The sequence below is a fragment of the Polyodon spathula genome, chromosome 2 (assembly GCF_017654505.1).
Source record: "Polyodon spathula isolate WHYD16114869_AA chromosome 2, ASM1765450v1, whole genome shotgun sequence".
In the NCBI taxonomy this organism is placed as follows: domain Eukaryota; kingdom Metazoa; phylum Chordata; class Actinopteri; order Acipenseriformes; family Polyodontidae; genus Polyodon; species Polyodon spathula.
This window is the reverse complement of record NC_054535.1, coordinates 60,063,514-60,075,068: the sequence shown is the minus strand read 5'-3', so window position 1 is coordinate 60,075,068 and position 11,555 is coordinate 60,063,514. Positions and strand designations below refer to the sequence as shown.

The 11,555-nt window shown below is 39.4% G+C and overlaps 1 protein-coding gene across 2 annotated transcripts in view; it reads right to left on the bottom strand.

Moving 5' to 3' along the window:
* Nucleotides 1-1,148: 1,148 nt before the first annotated feature.
* The window catches only part of LOC121298854 (bone morphogenetic protein receptor type-1B), a 77,804-nt gene continuing 67,397 nt past the window's right edge, over nt 1,149-11,555 (bottom strand). Inside the window, exons 8-11 of one of the 2 annotated variants that reach the window (XM_041226109.1) lie at nt 4,747-5,044; nt 4,164-4,339; nt 1,989-2,119; nt 1,149-1,602 (exon numbers count right to left, since the gene is read on the bottom strand). In XM_041226109.1, coding sequence (XP_041082043.1) covers nt 1,477-1,602; nt 1,989-2,119; nt 4,164-4,339; nt 4,747-5,044 — 731 coding nt within the window. In that variant the 3' untranslated portion in view covers nt 1,149-1,476. The remainder of the gene's footprint in view (nt 1,603-1,988; nt 2,120-4,163; nt 4,340-4,746; nt 5,045-11,555) is intronic. The other variant, XM_041226118.1, reaches the window with a different exon arrangement.

Genomic DNA, 11,555 nt, shown 5'->3' with positions numbered 1-11,555 from the left:
ATATTTTTGACTTAAATTGCACCGCCAAGCGCCATAGCTTCACCTGATCATTCTAAAAAAAAAAAAACAACTCTGCTATTCAGTACTAGGCCTCTCTCAAGCAGAGCCTTGAGAGCTGTGAAAGGCAGGTTAATTAACTTGATGCACCACCTATATCATTGTATGAAGAATTCAGGGGAATGTTAGACATTTCTGTTTCAGTGCATCTATGATTACTTTTAAATTATACATGCTGCTGGTATTCATAATAAAATACCATTTACTCTTTAGTAAAAACTCTTATTTACATAGATTTACATTTTATTTAGCAGGGTGTTATTTGCCAAGTTACAGAAGTGATTAAAATATAAAATAAACAACTGGAGACTTATTAAACCTTTAAGATAATACTGTCAAATAACTGAATATGCATCATGTTGGTCATAGAACAAGTATGTGAGACAAGAGCATGTAGAAGCACTAAAGTTAGAACACTGAATTTAACTCGGGATCTGGTCAAATAAATTAAGAAATGAATAAATACAAAGATGTAAAAATACCATAGTAAGAAGAACTTACTGTCTAAAGCGACACAGTGGTTAATTGACCTACTGTATCTTTAAAAAAAATACCATTTGTGACTATCAATCTCTCCAAGTCCATGAATATAGTTATTAATTTATGAAATTTTTTTATATATATATATATATATATATATATATATATATATAGAGAGAGAGAGAGAGAGAGAGAGAGAGAGAGAGAGAGAGAGAGAGAGAGAGAGAGACTCTCCTCGGGCCAGTCTTGGTAAGTATCTCTTTTTCACTGGTTTTTAACAAATACAATAACATTTTTCACTGGTTTTACCAAATACATTAAATTACTTGACATGCCCCTCTTACCAAGGATTTATTTATTATATATTTTCTGCAAGATAATACATATACATATATAATACATATATTTAGCTTTACAGCAGGGAAAAGGGCACACTGCAGCTTTCAAAAAGCATAAAACCCCGCACTGGCTATGTTAGAGTGAACACACACACAAAATACTGAAAACACGATACCGGCTGAAATTGTCCAAACTATATATATATATATATATATATATATATATATATATATATATATATATATATATATATATATATATTTTTTTTTTTTTCTTCACAACCTCCTTTAACTTCAAACATTTTTGCCACTAAAAGTCTCTTTTTCTTTCGCAAGACACAAAAGGCTTTCACAGAAAGCATCATTTGCTTGAAACTGCCTGAAACAATTTGGGTGAATTAGCCTCCTGTTGTCTAGTTTCTTTAAGCAGCACTCCTCAGTGGACTCAGTTCACTGCCATGGTGGCAATGGCACCAGCACTCTGGTTAGTTCGGAATGATTCTGCAGCCTGGCCTCTTGCCCATCATTACTGGGGTGGGATGGGGGTGGGTGAAAGAGGCTTTTCTGACATATGCCTTTCCTTTCAAACTCCTTGGTTGAATCAGAGCTTTATGTCTTGTGACTCTGACATCTTTGCAAGTGTCTTCTTTACTCTCAGGGCTGTGAGGCGAGAAGAAGGGTTGTGGGCCCAGCACTCTGTCATCAGTTTTCCAATTTGTCTCAAGCACTGTGAAGGAAGTTGTCAGTTTAAGAAATTTAACTTCAAGAATAGAGTTATCTGGAATATGTACTGTATCCCCAAATGTAAACGTGATTACTCCATCATGCAATACTGCACGAATTACTTTTGATACTGTGAAAAAGTCACCATTAGGACCCATCACCAATGTAAATATTGAGCTTACCATTAATATCAATGACTTGTAACTAATGCATCATTTTCAAAGAATTATCGAACAGTTTATTCTGTATATATCAGTTTCCCAGGTGGAATTTGTGGTGGACATCCTAAGAATCTTGCAGACTTTTTATACTAAATTGGTGGTGCATTCAGTGAGACCCCAGTGGACCCAGATACCTTTACCAGTATTGCATTTTGTTAAAATAATTTACCTCATCACTGCTCCACCTATTGGGGAATGATGGTCTTAACCGCTTGATGCAGACAACTTCTCTCATATCTTCATAAGAGGGATCATTGGGTACCAAGTCATGATAAGGTAACTGATATTCTTCCACTATACCTTGAAGAAACAAAAATGCTAATTAGCAAACAGTATTAAATGTAAGAAGCAGAAAGTAACAAATTAACATGTGTATCCATAACATATACACAAATAGGGATGAAATGATTTTCCGATAGTACGATACATCGTGCTTACGAATATTTGTGATAATCGTATTGTTAACATTTTTTTATTTATTCGATAATCGTAGAAAACGATAATCACATACTCACTAAATGTGGCTGGAATCAGAACAGACACTTTTCTCTCCAAATAAGGGTGTAGGGCTGCTACGAACTCCCTAGTATTTCTACCAGACAAACAGTGGGGGTGCTCATGTTTTCCTGCCCGTGTTAACTAGCATCTGATTTACTGGTCCCATCCTACCAGCGAATCAGTTTTGAAAATTCTTTGTAAGTATGCCCTCTGTGTATTCACTGTGCAAAATAACAAAACAAAACAAACAACTAAAAAAACCTGACACCTTGTATCTAGAGCAGGACGACAGGCTTGTGTTCCTGGCAAACAGCCTGTAAATGAAGTCCACATTGAAAAAAACTTATTAGTATATAGCTTGCGCTGCTTTGGAGTTTGAAAATGAACTGTTATATAATGAATATTTAACAATATTCAATAACGTTAAAAATAAATAAATAAATGATCAGTGATGTTAAACGCAATTTAAGGATCAGCTATTAGCGGGTATGCAATTTGTGCTAAGTAAATCTATTATTATTATTATTATTATTATTATTATTATTATTATTATTATTATTATTATTATTTTTTAGGCCGGGATTTCCGCATTGTGTTTCACAGATAGTGAAGGTTAGGTGGTACACGTATTAACAAAATACAATGAGCTGTCGCTGAATTAAAAATAAATAAATACATTTCATAAACTTGTGTCTAGTTTACATTCATGCAGGAAATACAGTAACATAGGATGTACGAATGTAGCAAAAGCACAACAATGATAGCAGGAACAACTTAAAACAGGCCCTTCTGTACTTGGTACCCGGTGGAATTAAAAAAACATCAGCAGAACAAGCAAGGTCTCTTAATAACATACTTTTTTCCTTTTCCTTTTTTCCCTCCCTATACTGTCCTAAATTCCACCCTCAATTATCAGTATATAATTTCAATAAGTTCATTAAAGTGTACATGTTATAGATTATTCTGCCACCAGAAAAACAGGCTACCTCGGGTAAAGTTGATGACGGTATTGAAATGTGTTTTCTTAAATTATAAATGAAATAACGGCAAAAAAGGAATATGCCTAAAGAACATCATGCCCATACTGTTCTATTCCATACTTACAGGTCTTATAGTACAAAATATTTTATTTATTTTGCAGAATATTTGAAAAAGAATTGAGAATAGTTAGCAGTATGTGTGTAAAGCAAGTACTTTAAATGGATTGAAAGAAATACAGATCACATTTTGTAATTATGTACTGTTTCTAAGTACATTTAAATAAATAAATAAATAAATAAAATGTGTAATAAAGCAGGGGGAAAAAAAGGTTGCTGTCCCATTTTGACAGACTTAAATAAAGGTAAAATGTTTTGCAACGATTATAAGGTAATATAAAGACCATTTCATTAAGATTATTTTTCTTCCACCTGTGTGCTGGTAATTTTTTAAATTATTGCTAAAATCTTTCTCTTTTTTTAAAGTCTGTAGCTTCGTTGTGTTGCAGATCATATCCCACAGAGAAAAAAAAAGATATAACTTGTTATTTTTTTCTTTTTATTCAGTTAACAAAGTAACTGAAAAATAACCGCCACCATCGTGATAATCGGTATATTGTGAAAGAGTGGGCTCTCAACTATTCATATCGTGGAAAAAGTTTCATCCCTATACACAAATCAATTTCTGAAATTACTTTAAAATCAATTTTAACAGGGGGAAAGAGCATTATAGATCAACAAAAAGGTTTGTGTGTCCTTAATTTAAAAGATTCATATCCGAAAAATAATATTGACAACACAAGGGAGTTTGGTAGATGAGAGGATAGCATCCTCAGAGTTTAATGAGTCCAGTTTAAAGAGGTGCTCACCCCCTGACACGCATCTTCTTGCTATCTCCCAGAGAATCAGCCCAAAGCTGTACATGTCAGCCATGATGTAGGACTGGAAGTGATTCCTATTAAGGCTCTCATCCAGCACCTCTGGAGGCATGTAACGTTTAGTGCCCACTCTGGTGTTGGGAGGAATGTCTACTTCATTTGTATCACTAGGGATGGAAAGAAAATGAGGTATCACTGTTAATAGACAGGGGGAGACATACAGTACAGCATTTATCACCCAATCATATTAACCATCCACCTAAAGTACACACATTATATAATAACTAAAGCTCAAAATCAACCAGGCTAGATAAAGCTTTAAGAGGGATAGATTGGTTTATTCAAATTAAAAACACACACATTTAGAGATTGATGCCTTTCGTGTGTCTCAAATTGCTACACATTTTTTTTTTACTTTAAAACAAAAAAGATACCTATGTAAAGCTTACTTCTTCTATAAGATCGTCCCATACCCAGATACACCCTAACTTAAATTCCTTTCCTGTACACAGAGATCTACACCTACCACCCATGAATATTACATTTAGCTACCAGTCCTTTCTTCTTAACTAACCTGATAAATTTAACCGCCAACCCCAAGTCTGCTATACAGCATGCTCCATTTTTCTTGACAAGAATGTTTTTGCTTTTCAAATCTCGATGAGCAATGGCTGGTTTCCCCTGAGTGCCGAAGATCTCGGTGTGTAAGTGGCAAAGTCCACTGACTGAGGAGTAGGCCAGTTTCAGCATTGCCTTGGTGTCCAGTGTGGTGGATTTCAGGTAGTCATACAGGGAACCGCTCTCGTGGTAATCTGTAATGAGGTAAAGCTGGGTCCAGGACCCTGTTCCTTTTATATCAGCTGCTATGAAACCTGACAGAGAAAGAGAAATATAAATAAAACATATTGGGAGAATGTATTTTTTATTTGATAATAGTGTGTATATAGGACTTGAATTGTTTGGTTTTAACCGATAATAACTGAAAAAACACCCGTGAATTAGTTGTTGATCTCCTGCTGGTCAACCTCGTCTGTACGAGTGTCATCGAGCAGGGTATGCATGGTTGATTTGCCATTGCTGCTAACTATTTTCTAACTTTGTAAATGCATTAATATATAAGGTGCCTTATGGTCGGCACATCTTTTTGGAAAAAGCTTTGCTGTGCAGAATGCCTTCATGATTTATATACAGTGCTGAGAAAAAGTTTGTGAACCCCTCAGGATTTTCACATAATTCAAACCTAAAATGTTATTAGATCTTAATTTAAGTCCTAATAATAGATAAAGATGACCTGATTGAACAAATGACACAAAACCATGATACTTTTTCAACATTTATTTATCCACAAATGAATAAACATTCAATATCCATGTGTGAAAAAGTATGTGAACATTTAGATTCAGTAACTGGTGGTACCCCCTTAAGCATTTGCTGTAACTGTTGGTCAGTCTCTCACATCGGTTTTGAGGAATTTTGGCCCATTCCACCTTACAGAACTGCTTCAACTCGGTGACATTTGAGGGCTTCCTTGCATGGACAGCTCGCATTGGGTCCTGCCACAAAATTTGGATAGGGTTTAGGTCCGGACTCTGACTAGGCCATTCTAAAATACTTCTTCTGCAGCTCTTCTTCTAAAATGCTGAATTTCTTCTTCTCTTTTGTAAATCTGCTTGTATGTTTAAGATCATTGTCTTGCTGCATGACCTACTTTCGGTTCAGGATGGATGGCCTGACATTCACCTCTAGAATCTACTGATACAATGCAGAATTCATGGTTGTGTCAATGATGGCAAGACGTCCAGGTCCTGAGGCAGCAAAGCAGCCCCAAACTATCACACTCCCACCACCATGCTTGATGGTTGGGATGGGGTTCTTCTGTTTAAATGCAGTGTTTGGTTTTCGCCAAACATAATGTTTCTCATTGAGGCCAAAAAATTCGATCTTTGACTCATCGACAGCGAGTGGAAGCGACAGCGAGTGGGAGAAGTACAGGCATGGAAAAGTGCAGAGCAGTTTAGAAGCAGTAAGGAGAAATTGCATCTTTAATTGCTTTAATCAGAAAACACAGGACATTGGGGAAACACAGCAGCTCAAAGTCAAACAACCGCATGTGTTTTTCTGATAAAAAGCTGAAACTTGGAGCAGCTGATTTAAATTAAGCGCCGTTCTGAGACAGGGGTGTGGGGAGGAGCCAACAGCACAGCAGAACAACGCAGTTAAACGAGGCAGTCTTCCCAGCAACAACAAGTGGAAGCTGTGAGTGGGAGAAGTACAGGCGTGGAAAAGTGCAGAGCAGTTTCGAAGCAGTTTGAAAGCAGGTTGACAGCTGCAGAAGAAACTAAACTTCAAAAAAAAAAACTCAACATGGTCTTCAAGCCAGTAATCTGTGACACCTGCTTGCATAAACTAGTAAGTATGCTAGAAATGGAGCTGGAAGAAGTGCGACAGGAACAGGATCTTGAGGAACTGGCATGTCCACAATTCATGGAAGTCTGCATCACCCCTAACAGACTGAAAGCCACCAGGGAGATAGAAGTTCAGAACAGCTGGGTTCAGGTAGGCAGAGGCAGGGAAAAAAAGAAACTTCGTCAAACACAACCACCAGAAATCAAAACAACCAACAAATTTGAGTCACTTCAGAATTTTGATGAGCAGAACCAACAACAAGAGAATGAAAGGAACAACATCCAGGACCCTATTGACAGTGGTGACCAGACAGCAAAAAGAAGGGAGGTCATGATTGTTGGGGACTCCATATTGAGAAACACAGCAAGTTCAATTCACAGTTTGGACCCCCTTACTACAACAGTGTGCTGCCTCCCGGGAGCCTCACTGAGAACGTGGACAGGCTCCTAGAACGAACAGGAGACGACCCGGTAGTAGTTGTCCACATCGGTACAAACAACATTGGAAGAGACAGACCAAAAAGCCTGAAAAACAAATTCAGAGAGCTAGGAAGGAAATTAAAAGAGAAAAACAAAACTGTGGTATTTTCTGGTATACTACCGGCACCTTGCAAAGGACCATATGGACAGCTGGAAATAATTAATCAAAACGCATGGCTGAAGACGTGGTGCACACGGGAAGGCTTCACCTATCTTGATCATTGGACCACATTCTACAACGAGGACTATCTGTATAGACGGGACGGACTGCACTTAAATAACAAGGGAACCAGTCTACTCGGAGAAAAGATCCTCGAGCAGGTTCAGAAGCATTTAAACTAGAAAGGAAGGGGGGAGAAATCAACAAAAAAACAGAAGGGAGACCGCATCAAAACAAGAACAACTCAGGTAAGACAACCATTAAGTGTATTTAGCTAAATGCTAGAAGTATCAGAAACACAATTCTAGAACTTGAAGCTACTGCACTAACAAGTAACTATGATGTGATAGGTGTTACTGAAACTTGGTTGTCTGAGAGTGATGGGGACGAATATAATATTTGTGGGTATACACTGTATAGGAAAGACAGGCAGGACAGAAGAGGAGGAGGGGTAGCGCTATACATAAGAAACATTCTTGAAGCCCAGATGTTAAACCTGGACAAAGAAAATAAAGCAGAATCAATATGGGTCAGAATAATGGACAAAAATTCAAAGGGCATAATAATAGGAGCATGCTATAGACCGCCAGATTCACGAGGTGAGCAAAATAATCTGTTATACAATGACATTACAAACGCGTGTAGCAAAGGAGAAGCCATATTAATGTGGGTAGCATGAAGGATGAAATAGAAATGGTGGAAATGACAAATGACTGCTTCCTAACACAATTTGTCAAGGCACCGACTAGAGGGGAGGCATGCCTTGATTTAGTCTTTTCAAATAACGAAGACAGAATAACTAAAACAGAGGTCAGAGAACCACTGGCAAACTCAGACCACAACATGGTCTCATTTGAAGTGTTTTTTAAAACCACAAAAGTAAAGACTAAAGCTAAGGTTTACAATGTTAGAAAGGCAAACTATGAAGGTATGAAATAGAGACTAACAAAAGTAGATTGGAGTAAAATAGAGAAAACACCCACAGAAAAAGGATGGTTGTTCTTCAAAAATGTAGTACTAGAGACGCAAAACAATTACATCCCTAAAGTAGACAAATCTAAATGGCCAAAATGGTTTAATAGATCAATTAAAAAAAATATTCAGCGAAAAAAGGCACTTTACAGAGCATTAAAAAAGGACCAAAAAGAAAGTACACAGAAAGAGTACACAGAACTGAAAACGCGAGTCAAAAAGGAAGTTAGAAAGGCCAAGAGAGAAATAGAAATGAACAATGCTATAGGGGATAACTGTTTTTCTGAGCTCCTCAGAGATACCTTTTAATCATGGCATGACATGTTTCCACACACGTGAAGATCAAACTCACAAATTTCTGATCTTTATATAGGGTGGGGCCTCCTAAACTCACCCCTGAAAATCTACCTAATTATTTAAACACCTGATTCTAATTATCCCCTTAATTGAGCTGATAAAACCAGGGGTTCACTTACTTTTTCACATACCCTGAATCTTAGTTAGTCATTGATTGGTTAATTTATACATCATTTTGTTTTAAAAGACATGGAATTGGTTAATATAAACACTACTGGATATTTAAGAAAAGACTGGTCATCTACTGGTATATTCAAAAGATTAATTTTTCTTAAGAAAAGACTGTGTTTTTAATCAGAAGGCTTCATGATATTATATATCTATATATATATATATATATATATATATATCCATCCAAGAGATGTAAAGCGACCAAGATGAAGACCTCCAGGAAGACGGCAAGATACACCGGATTCTGCCGAGACAACGCCCCGGTTTTAGCTGAAAGTTAAATTTTCCCCATTAATTTACATTTTTTAATAACCAGTGTCTCGCTCATGTTTGGCAGCCCTCCACTGGTGGAGGTGGGCCTCTCATCTGTGCAAAGGCATGCAGATGGCAGCAGTGCTAAACCGTCAGTTGGTGACGACGGATGCCTCCAACTTGGGTTGGGGGGCAGTCTGGGAAGGAAGAGGAGTACATGGCACCTGGTCGGGCCATTGGACATCCCTGCACATAAGCATGCTGGCGTTGCAGGCGGTTTACCTTGCTTTCCAGCACTTTCTCCCAGTGCTCCAAGGGGCACATGTGCTGCCTCTGGACGGATAACACATCAGTGGTGGTGTATGTCAACCACCAGGGTAGCCTTCAGTCCCCGGGGTTGCATTGCATTGCCTTCTGGTTCATGACTTGGGCACAACAGAACCTGCTGTCTCTACGTGCAAAGTATCTTCCCGGAGTGGCGAACTGGGTAGCGGACCTCCTCTCGAGGGAGGGTACACATCTGTCGGAGTGGCGGCTCCACCCTCTTGTGGTGCTGCGCATTTGGGAACAGTTTGGGAAGGTGCAGATTGATCTCTTTGCCTTGGCAGAAACAACACACTGCTCCCTGTGGTACTCCCTCCAGCTCAGGCGGTCCACTTGGCATCGACGCCCTAGCCCACGAGTGGCCCAGGATGCTCCTTTACGCATTCTTGTCAATACCACTGCTTCCGACCTTCCTAGAGAAGGTCCAGTTAGAGAAGGCAACAGTTCTAGTGGCCCCCCGGTGGCCCAGGAGAATCTGGTTTTTGACCCTGTGCCAGCTTCTACAAAGCCAGCCCTGGGAGATCCCTCTTTGCCTGGATCTCCTCAGTCAGGCAAAAGGCACTCTCTGGCATCCGGAACCAGGCTGATTCCAATTATAGGTCCTGAACGGGACCACTGTTCAGCCCTAGGGCTATCTGATGCAGTCGTGGGTACGTTGCAGAACGCTAGGGCAGGCTCTACTAGGTCACCTTCTGCACTGAATGTGTATTTGGCAGCCATTTCTGCATGCCATGCCCCCATTGATTCTGTATCCCTGGGTGCGCATTTCTTGGCGACCCGTTTTCATCGGAAGAGGATAGGAGATTGAACTCCCTCTGCCCGATGCAGGCATTGTGGTGGTACGTGGATAGGACAAGATCTCTGCGTCATTCTCTCTCACGGTATATGGACCGTATGACAGGCCCTCTCGAAGGAGCGATGATTGCATTGGATTGTGGGCACAGTCTTGACTTCGTATGACAATGCCGGCTTGCCCCACCTGGGCGGGTAGCCGCGCACTCTAGTAGAGGGTTGGCTACATCTTGAGCCCTCTTCAGAGGGGCCTCATTGTCCATTATTTGTACTGCGGCTAGCTAAGCTACGCCGCATACTTTCTTCGGTTCTATCGCATTAATATGTTAGATCCTTTCCTACCTTCATTAGGCATGAGGGTGCTTCAGGTTACATGCTCGCACTGCTAACTCATGGGTTATGCAATTCTGATGCATTCCTCATATGCTGCCATTCCTACTCCCTTGCCATGGCTCTGGTATACTTTCCCATAAGTAATGTTTTGGTGGTCGTCTTGGAATTGAAAGGGAACCACCAACCAGTGAGTTTGCATCAGTCACTCAAACTGGTTCAATGCAAAAGAGAAAATGGTCTCCGTGGGTTGACTGTTAATCGCTTGGTAGGCGGGACCGAGGACGTCACCCCATGGAGGAGCCTATCGGCAGATCTGACATAAAATGCTTTGAATTCCTACCTATCACAGGCTTATCCCAGTGTTGACTAATATTGCAGCAGCATAATTAATATTGTCTGTATGTATATAGCGCTTCCATGTGGGTAAAAGTGTAATGGTATAGGACGGAAGTGGAGGAGGAAGTGGAGAATAAAAAGACTAGAAGTTTCGGTATAATATACAGTGGTCTGTGTGAGTGATTCACTGGGAGCAATATATCAAAATAACCAGAGATATAACAGTGGCAATGAGGATAACTATGTCCAGACCGAATGACATCCCTGCCATGGTTGACTTCCATGTGAAAGGAGATCAAGGAAACCTCTCTCAAAGGTGGGTGAAATGGGTAAAACATTGCCGCCACAGGGATTACCAATGATAAACAAAAGAGAGCATTACTACTGCATTTAATCAGGACATTTTTGATGCACTTGTAGATATAGGGGATGATTTTAAAATAGCTCACAACAAGTTCAATGAATATTTCAAAACGAAGAAAAAAATTGCATTTGAAAGACAAGATTTCAGACAGACAGTACAACAGCAAGGCGAAACACTGGACATGCTTGTTACTTGGCTAAGACAACTGGCTAAAACCTGCGAGTACAACACCTTTACTAACAAAATCATTAGGGACCAAGTTATTGACAAGTGCTTATCAAGCAGATTACAGCACCATCTTTTAAGAGAAGCAGATCTAATATTAGCTTTGACAGTCGTGTGAGCAACCAACAAAAAAGCCCCAGGAAAGTGCACAGAACAATACAGTGCATTCCGTGGAATGGCCAGTAGGTGACACTGTTTCTTCAGATAATGGC